Source organism: Artemia franciscana, unplaced genomic scaffold (assembly GCF_032884065.1).
Source record: "Artemia franciscana unplaced genomic scaffold, ASM3288406v1 Scaffold_986, whole genome shotgun sequence".
Taxonomy (NCBI): domain Eukaryota; kingdom Metazoa; phylum Arthropoda; class Branchiopoda; order Anostraca; family Artemiidae; genus Artemia; species Artemia franciscana.
Window position 1 is genome coordinate 107,220 of NW_027069065.1, and position 20,032 is coordinate 127,251.

A 20,032-nucleotide genomic window follows, 5' to 3' on the forward strand; every position below is an offset into this window, starting at 1 on the left:
CTTATACTCAACCAAACCAGCTCAAGATTTCGAATAAAAAGAGGAAAACACTTAAACTAGTACCATGGCAGGAAAACTACAATGAAATTACCAAATTAACTACAAACAAATTACCATTTGGTAAAAAATTGAGTTCGAAACCTACGAAATTCGACACAAAGCGAACCAACTGATAAAGGAAATTTAACATTTCATGAACTTGCGCAATTTATGCGAAATTGTAGTTAAATGCAGATAGAAATTCAATACAACAGGCTTTAAAAAAAAAATTGAAATGTATGCAAAGAAAATTATGTGCTATTTCTGTTTAAATATTTTTTTTTTACATATATAAAAATGTGTACATCACTACTGCCTGAAAATGTCCCAAAGAATGACGGGGTTAATTTTCTCAAATTAATAAAATATGTGGGTAAGTGTAGATGCTGTATCTATCATTCGACCAAAAATCTGCTTCAATTTTTCATCAAGGCTACAACACCTTTGTAAGGCCTAAACGCAACGGAAGAACCCTTACAGAACCTAATAAAATCAACTTGGTATTTTTATGTGTGATATTAAGAATTTCTCAAATCATTTTAAGTTGTCATTTGCAGGGATTAATGGATATTCTTCAATGGACATAAATAAATTATAAGCGAACTAGGAAAAATAACACTTCGAAAATAAAGTATTTATAAATAACACAACAAAAACAAATCACATTCTGGTAAGCATGTACTTCCTATAAGAGACAACGTCGAAGCTCTTTTACAGCATCAAGGAAATAAGTTTCAATGTCACTAAAACGGTTCAAGCCCTTGGTGGTACAGGGGGTGTATTATTTCTAGAAGGGACAGGGGGGAATGCTGTTTGACTTAGGCCTTGCGATCTGGCAGGGACAGGAGGAATTTTTCTTGGTGGCACAGGAGGCAGTTTTCTTTCATCATCTTTTACGAATGGAGCATTAGCTGGAAGTGACTTCTTTAAAACAGGGGCCAAGCCAGAAGGAGGTTTAGATTCGGGAGATTCATTTATTGTTCTTGTTGACGTCGTGAGGGGGTTGGTCAGAGCAAGTGTTGTAGGTGGTTGGGCGGCAGCTACAACAGGAGCTCCGTTTTCAACTGGCTGTGGTCGTGACGGCGGTGCAGGTCTTCTTGGTGGATCTTTTTGCCGTTCATTCTCATCGTTAAAAGGATCATTTGATGATATTTTTATTGCTGCCAAAGTTGATGCGTAATCAAAGCTCGGAGCGCTAGTCAAAGTTGGTATTAACGGCAAAGATGTGTCACTAAATAGTGCAAGTTCCTTTCAGGTTATGACTTCCCATTGAGTGTTAAGAGGTCTGACTTGTAGAGTTCTGCCATTGATCTGAAAATAAATCAAATAGATGAAAAAATATATACATTAGCAACAAATATAAAGTCAAAGAAATTAAAAGCAGTGACCTAAATGTCGCACCTTATATTTTCAAACTTTTTAAATAGTTGCCAAAAACCATTTTCTGAGCTGCATTTAAAGAGAGAATCAGGAGGAGGGCGATGTATGCTCAACCGCACTTCGATCCTCCTCATCTACATTATCCTGCTGATCCTCTGTTTGAGGACAGCTTAGCCCAAGGTTTTTGACAATTACCTCGGACGCTTGAAAATGTCACACAAGACCTTCTGACAGAACAGCGACGATAAATTTAAATATATTCGTATAATTTTTCTTCTTCTTTTCGTATCAGAAAAAAGGGGTTAAAGCGGAATCATTACAATTACTATTAAGATTAAATTTTTAAATATGTCAAGGAAACGGACAAGGTCTGGTCCTTGATTTTAGACATTCTGGGGTAAATAATAAACTTACTATTACTTCCTTTTTATTATCTTACCATTTCTTTCGTTGAATTGAATGATTGGTGGTAAAGTATTGCGGGTCTGCATGCAAAATTTGTTAGTTACACTTATTCTGCATATTACGAAGTAATAATTGTTTCCTAACTTCACACTGTCCAAATACTTTACTTGGTGTAAAGTATTTACCAAATACTTAGGTGTTGAATTAAATCTAATCGTTTACAGGCATGATGAGAAGGTGTTAAGTCAGTATCATGAATAAATAATTTGTTTTATCTTTGGAAGTATTTTTAAATATCCAAAATGGATTCTTTTATACCCTTTTATTCGTTCATATTTTGTTTTAGTCTTTCCCAATTTCATAGTTCGCTAGTCCAAATTAAGCCATCCCTGGGATAGGCTCTAAATAAGGTCAGTTCTAACAGATTTTTTCCATCTGCTCTTCTTTTTATCTCAAAAGCTATATATTTTGTTCAAAACCTCCTCTAATGTTTAAAGTAATTCCTATGCTCATAAAAATCTGTCATAATAAAACCCATTGGAGAGGAGAGTTACCCCTTAGCAAAACTCTGGAGTGTATTTTTCTCATACTCTAACCCCCCCCCCCCCAAAAAAGCAATTATCATTTTTATTGCTTTTGTACCAGTCGGATCAAAGTTACGGGGGGGGGGTAAACCAGATACCCCTGCAGGATAATGTTAATGCATCTTGATTTCGACAATCACTAATTTTTCAATATTGACGGTTAGTTCGACTATAGTTAACATAATTAATAGTTAACTATTAATTAATTAAAAACAATAGTTAACTAAAAAAAAATCCATAACTTTTATAGTAGAAAGAGGGAAAAATGAGGTAATGCAGATAAAATACAGAAATGATAAAAAACGAACGAGTTATCATTTCTATGACGAGATTGTTTTTTAATAAAATAATATATGGCGCTTACATATACTGACTGAATAAAGAATCAAATAAAAGAGAATACAATCAAATAAACGAAATAGTACGAATTCAAATAGACTATCTTTTCTTTAAATGACCTGCAATCACAAAAACTGGCATTTTTAAAGCAACAAACTGGCAAATTTTTAACATTTTTTTTTGTAGTAATCTAAAACAGACTCAAATTGTACAACCTCATGTCTTAATATAATATTTAAAGACACTGCCGGAATACATTAGTGGAGAAGGGGGTAGGGCAGTGGTGAGAAAACTGTTCAACCAGTTTACTAAGAAGAAACATACTCAAACTAAGCGAACGGTTTTTGGCAATTACCTCGGACGTGTGAAAATGTCACACGTCCTTCTGACAGAACAGCGACGATAAATTTAAATACAATTGTATATTTTTTCTTCTTCTCTTCGGATCATGGAAAAAATTTCTTCCCAAAAACATTAGAGGAGGAGGGGGCAGGGCGGTGGTGAGCATACAACTCGACCAGTTTACTAAGAGCAAACTATTCGACCAGTTTAGCAAACTGGTCGATGTTCTCTACACAATGAGATGTATTTCCACATAGGTTTTAGGTTTTTAGGATTTTTTTTTAAATACTGCTCTTCACCTTGTCGGATGATACCCGATGTCAATTTGACTTGATCCATAAAAAGACAAGTAGAGACAACAATTGAAATCAATATTCACATCCGGTTTTGATTTTAGTTTGCCAGCCATGTGGCAAAACAACTCCAAAATCAGATGATTTTCGTTTATGGATTTTATTATGGAAAATTTTCTCAATGAATTTTAAACAGATTACACCCGACTGGTTTGCGAAAAAAGCGGTTGATGACTTCCTAAAAACTAGGGATTTCTATAGATAGAATAGAGATGGCAGCATAGTTATTTTACACTCAACACGCGTTAGTTAGGCTTTGCACCTTTTTTTCGGGTTTTGCCCAATATAGGCACCAAGGGGTCAAACGAATCTACCACTACCGAAAAAAAATCTTCTGACTAGGATACGAGGTTTAAACAGAGTTACTATTTAAACAGAGGTTTAAACAGAGTCACCTCACTATTTTGAGCACCATGATAACAGTAGCAGATCCACAGCGGTAAATCAGTTTGGTAAAATTTCACATAATCAACCAATTCTTATATTCAGATCCTTGGCAATATCTAGTTGAATAGAGCCCTATTTTTAAAAAATACAGTTTTGGAAAGCAAAGAATTCGAAAATCAAAATAAAAAGATGGATCTGCAATAAAGTTATGAATTTTAAGAACAATGGCCACCTGTCTACAGACCACCCTCACCCTCGTTACAACAATACAAGTAGATCATAGTATTAATAAACAAAACCTCAGTTTGGTACCTCCTCAGAGGCTACACTCCAGATTTGCCCCCCTAGTTACGCCACTTTTTAAAAGTTACAAGATTCTTATGTCAAAGCTTTTTTTAAATAAGTAAATTAGTGAATTATTTATGAGCCTAGAAATTCGTCCTCCTTATGTCGTCGGCTTTCGGCGAGAAACGAGTAGTTCTCTCGAATGGTTCCATGTTCAAATTTTTGGTACTGCTCTTCATAGGGTGCTAGATAGATCCTGTGGCTGTTTTAATTTAATTAAAATTTGTAATAAAGTTGACCGTGGCCAATTTTGCTGACGATTTGACTGTGTTCAACCTTTGAAAATCCTGTTGCTCAGGGGCGTCCTGGGTTTTTAAAAATATCTTGTTTCTTCTTTGCAAAAAAAAAGAAACTGACTAAAAAAATACTTATCTGACTAAATACTTATAAGGAAGCTTAAAAATATTAAGCTTCCTTAGGATACCGAAAAACCACCTTTTGGCCCCCCCCTCATACCATGAATGTTTGATTTAGAACCACATAACATAAAAAGAGGGACAAAATATCAGAAGAGGTGACATCAACATATACTCATTTCCATATATCAGAGACAACGCTATAGCATTGCCCACATTAAAGACCATGAGGCTCCAATGTTTTATTATTATTATTAATTTTTCCCAGATGCACTTCATATGGAAGGGGCTGTTTATAAACTTTGAAAGGAACTCATTCGGGAAATTAGAAGTACTAATGCCCTTTTTAGGAGTCAAAAGTGATCGGGGGGGGGGGGGGGCAACTAGCACCTCCATGCCCTTTTTCCTCAAAATGTATCTCGTAAAAATTTTGAGATAGCAATTTTGTTAAAAATAGTTCAAATGACAGATAACAAAAATTACAGGGTTGACACAGCCCCCCAGAGCCCGGGGCAGATGTTGTGAGGTATGCCCCGGAGGCATATAAGGTTTTTATAGAAGGGGTGGTCGTATAAGCTTCAGAGGGGACTAATTAGATTGGAAATTGGAAGTTCTTGTTTCTTTCTTAAGAATTAAAAGTGATCAGAGGGAATATATTGCTCCCCACCCACTCTTTTCCCAAAATCCGATCAAAATTTTGAGATGGTTATTTAAGATAGTCATAGTCTAAGGATCAGATAACAAAAACTTTAAGGTCAAAATATCCCCCCCTCCCTCCTTCAGAGGCCAGGGGAAGGGCTGTAACTTATGCCCCGGAGAATATAAGGTTCTTATGGAAGAAATGGTCTTAAAAGCTTCGGAGGGGACTCAAATGATTAGAAATTGAAAATTCTAATTCCCTTTTTTTAAGAGTCGAAAGTGATTAGATGGCAACTAGCCACCGCCCTCACGTCCTTTTTTCCAAATGCATGTGATACAAATTTTTGGACAACCATTTTGTTAAAAATAGTTCAAAGAGCAGATATCAAAAACTCTGTAGTCAACCCCCCCCCCCTGAGCCCGGGGGCTACTGTTACAAGTTATGCCTTGGGGACATACATGGTTCTTATTGTAAGGGATGGTCATTTACAATTAAGAGGGAGCTCATTTGATTGAAAATTGAAAGTTCTCGTCGACTTTTTAAGACTCAAAAGAGATCGGAGGGCCACCAGCCCCCCTCCCCTCCATGCATTTCTTCCGCAAACACATCAAATAAAAGTTTTGAGCCATTTTGTTAAAAGTGGTTTAAATATCAGATAACAAAAACTCCGTGGTTGACACATCCTCCCAGAGACAGGGGGCAAGTGTTGCAAGTTATGCCCTGGAAGCATATAAGGTTTCTATGGAAGGGGCGGTCCTATGAACTTCAGAGGGGCTCATTTGATTGAAAATCGAACAATCTATGTCTTTTGAAGTGTCAAAACTGATGGGAGGGCACCTCCCCTCACTCTCTTTTCCCCAAATACATCCGATCAAAATTTTTATAAAGCCATTTTGTTTGAACTAGTCTAAGGATTAAATAAAAACAAAACAAAAAAACTTCGGGGTCAACATAACCCCCAAAGCCCGGGAGAAGAGTTGTAACTTATGTAAAAGATGATCGTTTAAGCTTCGGAGTGGACTCAAAAGGATTAGAAATTGAAAATTACAATTCTCCTTTTAAGGGTCAAAAGTAACCAGATGGCAACTTGCCCCCCCCCCCTTTAAGCTCTTTTTTCCCGAAATGCATCTGATGAAAATTTTGTGATAGACTTTTTGTTCAAAATAGACCAAAGATCATATAACAAAACTCCAGGGTATACGTGCCCCCCCAGAACCTAGCGGCAAGTGTTTTAAATTATGCCCCAAGGGCAAATAAGAATTTTATTGGAACAGGTGGTCGTATAAACTTCGGAGGGGGCTCATTAAACTGGAAATTGAAAGTTCTATTTTCTCTTTTTAAGAGTCAAAAGAGACCGGAGGGCAACTGCCCCTCCACCCTCATTTCCCAAAATCTATCCGATCGAATTTTTCGACAAAAACCGACAAAAAGAGAAAAACGTTTTTAAAATTAGCCTAAAAATTTCTAGACTGAGTTATACACCTCCGACGATTGACTCATACCTTCATTTTTTTTTTTTTTTTTTTTTTTTTTTTTTAATATAGAGAAATTCTTTGGTCATACTTTTCTTCAACATCTAGTTTTTTTTGAAGAGACATTGAAAAAAAGTATTGACTATTTAGACGTTGATTATTATTCGCTCTTATGTGCTAATTAAAAAAAAAAAAAAAAAAAAAAACTGCAAGTAAGGAGTGACATTAAAACTTAAAACGAATAGAAATTATTCCGTATATGAAAGGGGTTTTCCCCTCTTCAACCTCTCGCTCTTTACTCTAAAGTTTGAGTCTTTCTCATAACTCTACTTTTTAAAACAATAAAAAACAATAAACTCCTTACTACAGTTCGTTATCCCGAACTGTTTGATATATCTCCAGGTTTTAGCATCATAATCTCACGCAGTTGGGACCTCCTGTACGTCCTTTATTCAATCACTGAACGTTTTGTGATCGCTTAGAAACTCAATATTTGTGCAAATACAAAGCATCCACTAGGATACGTTACAATATCAAGTGATATTTTGGCCTCAGATACGGATTACTCAGGGAAGCCAGAGCTGAATATAGGAGACCAGAGAAATATAGAAGATTATAGTTTTCGCATTTAGTCAAGATGGTTTCTTTCACTTGTGATGGCTGTTGAAAGTATGACACAGAGAAGCCAAATGTGCCAGAACATAGATATTTTTATCAGGGATCAGACATGTTGATATGCATAGATTGTCATGAATATTTTTAGTAAGTAATAAACTTTTCATTGACCGCCCAAATACATTTTTGGAAATCCCAACCAATTTGGTGTATTTAAAGCGTATGCGCCTCCCCCAAAGTTTTTTAATTCTGAAAAATTATGCATTATTACTAACCTGCTATTTGTTTATGGTGTAATATCAGTAATTTTTGTTTGGAGAGAAAGGAATTAAGATCGAGATAAACCTCTTTCCAATGAAAGAAGTTGAAAAAAGGTACATAATTTAGATAATTGATAACTAAAAAGGAACAGAGATAAACCTTTCCCATGAGAGGTTGGAAAGAGCTGCATAATTCAGATCATTCGTAGCTAAAAAAGAACAGAGATAAACGTCTTTCCATGAAATAGGTTAGAAAGAGGTACAGAAATCAGATCATTGGTAACGAAAAAAAAGAGAAGTTGGAAAATGGCACCTAATTCCGATCATTGCCAACTAAAAAGGAACAGAGACAGGCCTCTTTCCCCTGAAAGAGATACATAATTCAAATCATCGGCAACTAAATAGAATCAGAGACAAACCTCTTTTCACTGAAAGAGGCACACAATTTGGATCCATGATAACCAAAAATGAATAGAGATAAACCACTTTCCATGAAAAGGGTTTGAAAGAGTTACATAATTCAGATCATCGGTACCTCAAAAAGAGTAGAGACGAATTTCCTTTCATGATAGAGGCTGAAAAGAGGTAAATAATTCAGATCATTGGTATCCCGAATAGAGTAGAGACAAATCTTTTTTCATGATAGAGGTTGAAAAGGGGTATAATTCAGATAATTGATAACTAAAAAGGAATAGAGATAAACCTCTCCTATGAAGGAGGTTGGAAAGAAGTTGGAAAGTGGTACGTAATTCAGATCATTAATAAAAAAAAAGGAATAGATAAAAACTCTTTCCTATGAAAGAGGTACATAATTCAGATCATTGGCAACTAAAAAGGAACAGAACCAAACTTCTTTCCCCTGAATGACGTACATAATACACCATTATAGGTAACTAAATAGGAAGGGAGACGAACCTCTTTCCCATGGTATTTAAAGGCAGCCAGAGCACCAAATCCTTCTTTGAATGTTATACAGACTTTTCCCTCTTGGGTACGTCTCATCACAGCAATTTCTCCACACATATTCATTTCAGTTTTGAAAGTATTTATAAATCCATCATCAACTACTGAAGGGCCCATCTCTGGAATCACCTAAAAAAGGATTGTGAAATCAACAAGGTGCTTAGAACTTAAACGGAATGGATTCATAAACATTGAACAAAACCATGTATGGACCACACGGTCCATACAGAAAATTGAAAGTACCAACCAAAAGAAATTGAAATGGAATACAGAAAAGTGGAAGAACATAATGTTCTCCCATTAACCCACTTCAAAGACATTAATTCAAGAACATTAATAGGATATATAATTGATAGAACAAAATGGTATTAAATTATTAGTATTAGTATGTTTATTTTGATTGATATGTGTTAAGGAAGGAGTTGAGGGTTAAGTTAGGGGTAAGAGGATAGATGATGTTGCAGTTATGTTTATTTAGTTTTATTTTAAATCCCTTCTGAGGTTAATGTTAACTATTTTTTTGTGGATATGCTTGATTATCCGTCCTCCTTATAATACTTCGGTATTTGGAGAGGGTTTTATTTTAAATCCCTTCTGAGGTTAATGTGAACTATTTTTTGTGAATTTGCTTAATTATCCGTCCTCCTTATAATACTTTGGTATTTGGAGAGGGTTTTATTTTAAATCCATTCTGAGGTTAATGTGAAGTATTTTTTTTGTGAATTTGCTTAATTATCCGTCCTCCTTATAATACTTCGGTATTTGGAGAGAGTTTTATTTTAAATCCATTCTGAGGTTAATGTGAACTATTTTTTTGTGGATTTGCTTGATTATCCGTCCTCCAAATAATACTTTTGGATTTGGAGAGGATGTGTTTATGGTAACTTTTTAGTTAATAATTAATATTAATAGTAAAAAAGAAAATCCAAAAGAGGGGCAGCCTGATTTCCCCTCGTCCAATGAAAAACCTAAATTTCCGTGAGCAAAAGGCTTGGATCGCTTCTGTTTCCAAAATTTACTACTCCTATTTCAGTTATAGTCATAGCTTATTTTATCAACAGGCTAAAAACCCAGATTAGAACCTGATTTCATCGAGTATGTTCAGGTTGCTGTCTGTCAGAACCGCCCACAAGCGAAGAAGTGTAGTGGGCTAAAATTCAGCACCAATGGGCATCTGAATGTAATATTCATATAGTACAAAGAGAAAAATTTAATTGCCACAAGATATCGAACGCATTTAATATACAAAAAGGAGGCTAAAGGTTTAATTCTAATTGAATAAATAAAATTGAAAAAGTAAAATTATTTTTATATTAAATAAAATTGAATAGGTAAAATTTGAAGTGTAATATGTATTTTCATTTCAATGCTGTAATAACTGGAAAAGAGAATATTTGTAATATAATTCGCTTTCAATGAAGCTCCAATGACGCAGTAGGCTTTAGATTTTTTAAAGTTAGGAAAGGAGGCAGTAGCTAAATTATTGTTTGTAGGGAAACTAAATTTGTCGTGAACGGTTTCGGGAAGAAATAAGGTTAAGCTAAATATTTTATATATAATGATGTCAACTGCTGAAAAGCCCATCAGTTCAAAATTTGATTTTACCGTAATTTCATCTTTTATTTTCAATGTTGTAATAAGTACGTAAGAAAATGCTTGTAATAAAGGGCTGTTTACAGTAAAACCACAATGACGTAGAAGGTTTTGGACTTTTACAGTTAGGGAAGGAGGCAGAACCCATACTCCTCTTTGAATTGATTTTTGTTCGTTTCAATCTTGATTCGAATATGTAATTAAAGCTCTATTCGTTTTAAGGTCTATTTATTCATTTATGTAAGTACGTATTGTATGTTTGTCTGCTATGTTTGTTTATTTAGTTTTTATTCGTTTTGGGTTTCATTTATGCTATAATAGTAAAATATTTATATACGAATTAAGTTTGATTTGCTGTACTCGTTTAATTTAAGTTTAATTTAAGCTGTACTCGTTCTATTTATTCATTTATATTAATACAATAAAAGAATAAAAACAAAACCAATACGAAACCAGAAGAATGGAACAACTAGAATAATGGAAGAAGAGATAAGAAAACAAGAAACAACATTTTTAAAAGGAAAACCAAAACAATTGTCCCCCCCCCCTTCTGCACAAAAAAAACAAAACAAATGTATTTAAGCTACTACAACCAAATAGAGGTAATAAGAGTTCAGCCTAATAAAGGTTAGGTTTTCATTACTTTTAGTTTTAATGACGAACAATTCGTTCAATATCTCTTCTCAACTTGATTAGACGCAATCCCTTTTCCTTCTTGTTAGACGTTTCTGTTCTTTTCTGGTTTTTAATCGGTATCGAACATGCCTCGTTTGACACGGATTAAAAGAATTTAGCGTTCCTTTTTTTCTGCTCAAAGGTGCCCGGCGTTAACTCCCCTCGAAAATACTCCCCCCAGAAAATGACCCTCCACGGATGCCCCTTGAAAAATTCCAACCCAATGCAAAGGACTAGACCTTTCAATTTCTGATCTACTGAGCACACTCTGAAGTTTTTGCGACCTTGAGTCGGAGGTTGGATGAGGAAGGGACAGTCCTTCTCCTTAGCTGAATAAATCCTGCTCATTTTGGGGTTTAGTGTTATTATTTACTTTCATTATAACAGCATAGACCAGAAATATTCCTGGAAATCGTAAGTGAGCAGATATCAGTTTCAGAATTTTTGATGCGTTTTTTAAAGTTCCTTTTGTAACCCTCCACTAAAACCCCGTTGCTGGAAAACGCCTTTTTGCTGGGAAACTTTTCCACCGAGAAGGGGATGACCGGCATGATTTTAAAAACAATCAGAAATTAAAGTCCTTTTTAAATGAAATTACCCTAAGGAAGATTTTTCGTCTGATGTCATCTGGAAGAAATTTTCTGATTGGAATTTACAGCTAGTATGGAATTGTCTTGGGGGAGTTTTACTGGAAAGTGGGGAGGGCATTTTTACATGAAAACAACTTTTCCACAGTGGATTTTTTTTTCGTGGGTGATAGAATCTTCATGGATGGGTGAGCCGGATTTATCGGGGTTATTAAAAAGCGATGATAAATTAAATTATAAAAAAAGTTTCTTCAACTGAAAGTAAAAAGCAACTTCAAAACTAAAATGGGCAGAAATTATTACATATATGAAAGGGGCTTCCCCCTCCTCAAGACCTTGCTCTTTATGCTAAAGTTTTGACTTTTTGTCCCAATTCCTTAAGAACGACTCCTTAAACCCAATGGCCGTCTTATGAGAATAATAAGCTATTTTAAATTTGCAATCACCTGTTATGAAAGAGTGTTGGTGAGTGTAGAGTGGAGAGAGGGAATGGTGCCTGAAACACTCGTGAGGGCATAACTCATAAACTTGTGTTTATGACTCATAAACACTCGTGAGGGCATAAACTTTCTGGCATAATCTGATTAACAATCAGAAATTAAAATTTTAAAAAATAAATTTTTCAACTTAAAGCACAGAACAACATTGAAAAAGACAAAAATTAGTCAATATATGATTGAGGCTGCACCCTCCTAAATTTTTTACTCATTAAACCAGCGTCTCTAATGCTTTGACAAAGCTTTTATTCAAATTAAACTACCCTAATGTCTAAGAAGTCTTTCTTAAAGAATTGGAAAAAAATCAAAGAAAGGGGTTTAAGAATGGCAAGCCCCCTCAGATATTGAAAAATTTTGTTTAATCAAAGTTTAATGCAGGTCCTTACTTTTAGTTGAAACGCTTGTTTTTTTCTATTTAATTTCACAAAAGGGTTTCTGTATTGAAATAAACGACACATCATTAACACAGGATTCTGATTAATGGCCAATGCTTCTTAGCTTAGTCTGTTTTGGTGGGTGTTTTCAGACAGAAAAAAAGTCTTCCTAGGTAATTTATCTACTATGCGTTACCTCCCGGTATTAGCATAATATTTGCAGGTATGGATATATAACGAGCAGGAGGTAATAGGCTTGAGACTGTCTGTGCAGGATTTCGACTGTTGTTGATAGAAGAGCATCGCCAAGTGCCGAAAACCATGTTGTGACAAATAATGGGCCCAGGATTGCGCAAAACCTCCCTTCATGCTGGAGGTCCCAGGGACTTCTTGCTGTCGAATTCTAAGCCGGCTTAAGCATTTCGATGTAGACTTGAGAAGATGTGTTGGTCCCCGCCCAGTATTGGTATCCGGGAACATTGCTTTTCCTGAGGCCAAAATAATTTCAATGATCCAAAGAATATGAAAGTTGCAACTTGAAATGTTTAAAAAAATAAATATCGTACCGACTCTAAATATCGTACCAGTTTGAACGAAATATCGTTCAAACTGGACTTACTAGGAGTTTCAGAAACTCATATCCCGGGGATAGGAAGCATGACATTAGGCGATATAGAATTGGTATACTTAGGAAGGAAGGATGAGGTACATAGAGAGGGAGTAGGCCTCACAAGCTGCTAAGTTTAGTTTAGGCTGGGAAGGTACGAATAATATGAATACTAATCGGTCATTTTATGACTAAAAAGTTCAGGGTGTCAGTTATAGAAGTATATGCTCCTGTAGAGCCTGTATGTCGGAACTAGTGGTTCTGATGAATTTTACTTACAGTTAAAGAAGCAAATATACAGGGTCTCAGGTAGAAATATGGTGTTTTTATTAGATTTTAATGCCCAGGTCGGTAGAAATAGGGATAGATGGTATCCTAGCCTAGGTAAATTTGGTGCAGGAAAAGAAAACAGCAATGGCTACAGAATGTTGCAATTTTGTAGGTATAACAATCTAGTTATAACCAATACGGTGTTTGGTTATAAGATAACCAAACACCAACATCAGTTAACATGATATTCGCGTGATGGTAAGACAGCAAACTTTATTGATTGTGTTACTATAAACCGAATATTGGCAGGATCAATATCAGACACTAAGGCATATAGGAGTGCTGTTATTGATGTTAAGAGTAAAGATTACCATTTGGTAGTGCCTAGGGTTAATTTAAAGTTGAAATTTCGAAAGAGTAACTACTTCCCGGGAAGTTAAGATGAAAGTAGCAGTAGTGGTAGTAGAACAATTTTATTAGAAATAAACATTTCTTAATCAATAGCACAACATAAGCGAAGCTTGCGAGGCTGTGCTAAATTCAAAGAAAATAAAGAGACAATATGGAGAACAAGAAAATACGGCAACCTGTAGTAGATTACAGGATGAGAATTGGAGAGACACTTTTCAGAAGCAGTTGAATATTAAACTGGAGAGTTTAAAATTTGACAATGTGGAAGATGGAATTGGAAGGAGGAAGGTGGAAGATGGAATTATTTCAGGAAAACAATTTGTGAAGTTCCTGATGGTGTCTTACGGAAGAAAGTTAAGAATACAGCTAGGGATATTAGTGAAAAAGCTTTATGTTTAATAGTGAGGAGAAGGGGCTTGCTCTGAGTGACAGATCATCTGAAAACAAAAGACATGTAAAGAAAGTGGAAAAAACATTAAAATATGAACTAAGGAGGTGTGAAGTGGAGCAAATGGATAAAATTGCCATGGATCTAGAAGATGTAGCTATACGGCATATTAGTAAAATTTTGTACTGGCGCGCTAATAAATTGAGAGAGAGTAGTCAATCTAGACATGTCCCAGTTAAAGATAAGAAAGGGGCCACAATTAGTGATAAGGAAAGAGTTAAGGAGAGATGGGTAGAATATTTTGAGAATGTGCTAAACCAAGATAGAGTTGCAGGAAAAGATATAGAAGAAAACGATAAAATTTGTGATACCTTGGATGTGAAGGAAGATTTGTTTTGTGAGGAAGAATTAGCAATAGTACTAAAAGGATTTAAAAAAAATAAGGCTCCAGTTGCTGATAGTGTGGCAAATGTGTTTCTTAAATATGGCGGCTCTGAGGTTAGAAATAAACTATTTAAGATTATGAATATGATTTTGAAAAAAGGGAAGTACCTAGCGATTTCTGGAAAACTTTAATTAAACCAGTGTATAAGAAAGGTGATAAGAGTGACGGTGATAATTATCGAGGTATTATTCTGGTCTCTCGAGGTAGCAAATTACTTAGTAACATGATACTTTTTAGACTGAGATGTGCTGTAGACAAAGTTTTAAGAGAAGAACAGTGTGGTATTCGAAAAAGTAGAGGCTGTGTCGACCAAATTTTCACACTTAGGTTAATAATTGAGAAGTGCCTGAGATATCAAACACCTTTATTTTTTAGTTTTATAGATTATGAGCAAGCGTTCGATTCTGTTGATAGAAGAGCTTTAGAAAAAGGTTTTATCCTTGTATGGTATCCCACTTTATATGGATCATTTTGATGGATTTGTCTTAAGAAGCACAGGAAAGACAACGGGAAACCATGGAATCCAATGTGGAGGAAAAAATCTCCTGGACTTAGATTATGCTCATGATTTAAGCATTCTAGATCAAAATGTGAGCTAAATAAATGAATTTTTAGAGGTTTTACGAGTTCAGGGTGTTAGAATAGGTTTGAAAATAAATGTTAGGAAGACTAAGTCACTAAGGCTAGGAATAAGTGAAGATGAAAAAGTTACGTTGGGTAACGAAAAGATTGATAGGTTGGACAGCTTGACTTACCTTGGTAGCATTATTAGTAAAGACGATGGGAGGAGTGAAGTTGTTAAAAGTAGAATAGCTAAGGATCAGAGTGTTTTTTTTTCCACAGTTAAAAAAGTTTGGAAGAATAAGAAGATAAGTCTGCAAACCAAGATTAGAATATTGGAAGCTACAGTGATGACAATGGTTAAATATGGCTCTCAAGCATGGCTGCTTTGAAAGGGTGAGGGTAAAGATCCTCCAGAGCCATTGCTGGCGCATAGGGCGTCGAATCTACGTTTCAGTTGCTGCTTTGAAAAGCGGATGAATATTTGCTAGATGCTTTCCAGAGGAATTGCCTATTGTTCTGGGTACCCGACTGACTGGTCGTATTTCTAACAGTAGGCTCTACGAAAAGTGTGGTTCAATCCCGCTTTCTGGGGCTATAATGAGAGAAAGGTTGAGATGGCTAGGACACGTTCTGTGGATGAAGCATGATACGGATGAAAGAAGAATAAAGGAAGACGATTTTATCACCTTTATTCAGCACATTTTTAAAGAATTCAAGAAAGTTAATGAACCGTGTAAGTCAATGGACGGAAATTTGCTGTGACCCCGAAAGTGATTATTTTATTCAGTTTAAATATATTATGTTTTAATTTTAATACTTTCTTTTCTCTACTGATGATGATGACTGACTCTATTTTCGAAATATCTAGAGCTTTTGTATATCTTTTTCACTTTTTAACAAATTTATATAAGGACATTGATTGGTAGTTTTCTTCTAGTAAAAATTTTCTTCGTCTGTCGGAACCTTGTCTAACACTACAAAAAATCAATGGAAACGATCTAGGATCTAATCAAAATTAAAAACATAAGGGAATCCCGGGCTGGAGAGTCGGGGCGGTATTAAATCGTTAGCATAATAATAGTCAAGTGATAGTCAGTAAACGTCATAGTCTTAGTAGATTGGTAGTCATAGTCAAGTGATACTCAAAATAATAGTAAAGTAATCGAATCCCAAACCGACCTACTAACCGTATATCAAACAGTAGACTGTACGAAAAATGTAGTTCAATCCCGTTTTCTAGGGCTATAATGAGAGAAAGGTTGTGATGGCTAAGACATGTTCTGCGGATGAAGGATGACAGATTGCCAAAGATTGTCCTTGTCGGCCAACCATCGAGGGCCAAGGGAAAACCAGGTTGTCCCTGACTGGGGTTGGAGGATGTCATAAGGAAATATTAAGGGAAACCAGAACTTCATGGGAGAGTGTAGAGGGGGGCTTTGGATAGATTGGGACAGAGGAGGAGCCTGCGTAGCTGTGTTTGCCTCAGGCAACATGGTGCTGTAGTGAGTTGTTTGTAGTAGTAGTATATATTTCGGTTTCTATTGAGCCGAGCAACGATTATAGAAGTTGACTTAAAAACAATGAAGTTTCACGTTTTTAGACTATAAATAGTCTAACATGGAATAGGGGCCTGAAACTACCATCTATATCTAAGCATAAAAAGTCAAATCTTGCTAGGGCAATAGCAACGGAGTCCATCCTAGGATCGACTAGTGCACATTTAGGCACCTATTTATGATTTATACCGATGTATTCAAAAGGAAGAGGTAAGGCGAAAAAGGACAATGAGCGAATAATATTGGTCAAGTACATACCATAAAAGAAAAGGACTAGACAAGGCCATATCCAGGGCGAGGGAAGTTTTAAGGGTTTAAATCCCTTGAAATTTATGTCCGACTCGTAAAAACGCAACAAAAATGCATATAAACCAATTTTCGATGCGTTTCTCTCCCCCCCCCTAAACAAAATCCTGAATATGCCCTTGGGACTAGGACACTAGGTTTCGAAAATGAATTTCAAATGTTTATAAAATTTATCACGAAAAATTACGAAACTTGTTACTACGGGTTAGACTTGAGTATAACCTCTATAAAATAGGAACATATAAGCATAAAAAGACAAGGAGTTTGGGATTTTTATAGACGCACACTTTGGGGGGAGATACAGGCAAAGTAAGTGCATAATTCTGCCTTAGTTTTTGTGTCAAAGAAAAGATTAAAATTTTGGATTCGATATTTTTCTTAGTTTTTTTTTTTAGCTAAAGCCATACAACAAATGAATTATATTTCAAATTTTCCAGATTTTTTAGCCTAGCATTAGAAAATTTTTACTATTTAGCTATTAAGCCTAATACTAGGAAATACGATCTGAACGCGCCGTCGATGCATACACGTGTTTTCAGTTATAATAAGTTAAATTACTTACTTGAACTTCGACGGTACCATCTTGGGGGCCCACTCTTCTTATAACATCCGAGATAACATCCTCTCTAGCGTCTTCATCAACTCGAAGAACGTCGACATCGAATGTTGCAATGACAGGACGGTGATCACTCTGTTTTAATTCAGCTCGTCCGTAAAACACTACCTTGCATGGGGACCAATCAGGGCCTGTTTCATTAATTTTTAATGAAAAATTTATTAGGCAAATAAATAATGGGTCATTTTATTAGGTAAGTTGAAAAAGTACTATGGAGTTCTTTCCAGAGTTGAAGGCCAATTTAAAAAAAAAAAAAAAACACTTGGTCGGCTTTATAAATTGCTTTTTGCTCCCCACGTCTATTTTCTGGTGCCATTATGGAAGTTTTTATCACGTCAAAACGACAACAAATTCGGTGGGTCTTAGTCAAATTTCGTATTTTCTTCGTGTTCCTATTTGGTCTCGTAACAGTTACATCTCCAAACGTTACGGAGTTTTTGAGATATGTGATAAGATGGATGTTTTAGAAGGCAGATTCAGACAGCGATGTGAATCAGCCGTAGATTTTTCGTTGGGTTTTATTAATGGTTTGTGAGTCATAGTTAGTGCACTGTTTAGTGCTTTCGATGATAAGTGTTTTTATTACGTATATTTCTTTTCCCGTACTCCTCTTTTTTTTGGTATGTATAGAGGGTTCAGATAAATTATTATTATTATTAATGGGATTAACGTACTTCTTCCGTTTATAGTCAGTTTAAAGAAAATCGAACTAAAAATTTCCGAAGACATAATTGTATGACAAAAAAAAAGAAGAAGAAAAGAAGTGACATTTAATGATAGTTCTTCTTATATGACCGATAGAACTTTTGCCACTGGAAATACAAATTAAGCGACAAGGAATTTAAAATTAGAGTACAGTTGCAATCATGTTCACCAGAGTTGAGGTGCAACATTCCAAAAAGAACTGTAGTATGTTTTTTTTTTTTTTTTTTTTTTTTTTTTTTTTAGATTTGCATTCTTTATTTCAATAAACATGAGATATTCAGCACCTAATTTTGCGGTAAGGTACCTCCTAAAATAGATAAGGAAATGGGTGTAAGTAAAAAAAAAAAAAAAAATCTACTTGCTCTTTTAACGGATTAAATAAAAACAACAACAAGTTTTTCAGCTGCAAGTAAGAAGCGACATTAAAACTTAAAACAGACAGAAATTATTCCGTACACGAAAGGGGTTGTCCCCTCCTCAACTCCTGGCTGTTTATGTTAAAGTTTGACTCTTTTTGACAACTCTACTTTTTAAAACAACAAAAAGCTTTAGCGTAAAGAGTGAGGCGTTGAAGGGGGGGGGGCAACCTCTTAGATTTTCCAAATTAACACCCCTCTGAGAGAATGGATCCAAAGAGAATGGATCCGTTCCAATTATGTCAATCACGTATCTAGAGATTGAGCTTATTCTTCCCATCAAGTTTCATCCCGATCTCTCCACTCTAAGCGTTTTCCGTGATTTCTGTTTCCCTTCTCATACCCCCTATGTCCCCGGATCCAATTCAAGTCGAAAATGGAGCATCTGAGACATAATATCCTTCTATATATAAAATTTAATTAAGATCTGGTCACCCGTTCGTAAGTTAAAAATACCTCATTTTTCCAAATTAATCCCCCCCCAACTCCACCAAAAAGTGCAGATCCGGTCCGGTTATGTCAGTCATGTATCTTAGACTTGTTTCTTTTCTTCCCATCCAGTTTCATCCTGATCTCTCCGCTTTAAGTATTTTCTAAGATTTCCGGTTCCCCCCGCCCAACTGCCCCTCCAATGACGCTGGATCCGGTTGAGATTTAAAATAAAAGATCTGAGTTACGAGGTCTTTCTAAATATGAAGTTTCATGAATATCCGATCACTCCTTCGTAAGTTAGAAAAACGTAACTTTTTCTAATTTTTCATAATTAATCCCCCCCCCCCCCAATTGAGCGGATCCGTTCCAATTATGTCAATCACGTATCTAAGACTTCTGAGTATTTTTCCCACCAAGTTTCATCCCGATCCCTCCACTCTAAGCGTTTTCCAAGATTTTAGGTCCCCCCAAACTCCCCCCAATGTCACTAGATCCGGTCGGTATTTAAAATAAGAGCTTTGAGACACGATATCCTTCTAAGTAAAAAGTTTCATTGAGATCCGACCACCCGTTCGTAAGTTAAAAATATCTCATTTTTTCTAATTTTCAGAATTAACCCAGAGAGAAGAATTAAACTTAAAACGAACAGAAATTACTCCGTATATGAAAGGGGCTTTTCCTTCTCAACGCCCTGCTCTTTACGCTAAAGTTTGACTCTTTCTCTTAACTCTACATTTTAAAACAGTAAAAACCTTTAGCGTAAAGAGCGGGGCGTTGAGAAGGAAAAGCCCCTTTCATATACGGAGTAATTTCTTTTCGTTTTAAGTTTTAATGTCGCTCCTTACTTTCATTTAAAAAAACTTGTTTTTTTTTTATTTAATTTCTGAACGTTTTTGAATCAATGCATGTTTTGATTTTGGCTCTCCGCAGAGGAATAATTAAAACGAAATTTTTATATTTATTTTTTTTTGGCTAAATGGCTTTCTCATAATTTTGATCGAATGATTTTGAGAAAAAAAGAGCGGGGGAGGAAGTCTAGTTACCCTCCGATTTTCGGTTAATTAAAAAGGCAACTAGAACTTATAATTTTTACGAATCTTTTTATAAGTA

The 20,032-nt window shown here is 35.5% G+C and overlaps 1 protein-coding gene across 1 annotated transcript in view; it reads right to left on the reverse strand.

Annotated features, from left to right (window-relative positions):
* Nucleotides 1-658: 658 nt before the first annotated feature.
* Nucleotides 659-20,032, reverse strand: part of LOC136043781 (synaptojanin-1-like) — an 82,525-nt gene continuing 63,151 nt past the window's right edge. Inside the window, exons 6-8 of the mRNA XM_065728695.1 lie at nucleotides 17,316-17,500; nucleotides 8,433-8,609; nucleotides 659-1,350 (exon numbers count right to left, since the gene is read on the reverse strand). Coding sequence (XP_065584767.1) covers nucleotides 17,474-17,500 — 27 coding nt within the window. The 3' untranslated portion in view covers nucleotides 659-1,350; nucleotides 8,433-8,609; nucleotides 17,316-17,473. The remainder of the gene's footprint in view (nucleotides 1,351-8,432; nucleotides 8,610-17,315; nucleotides 17,501-20,032) is intronic.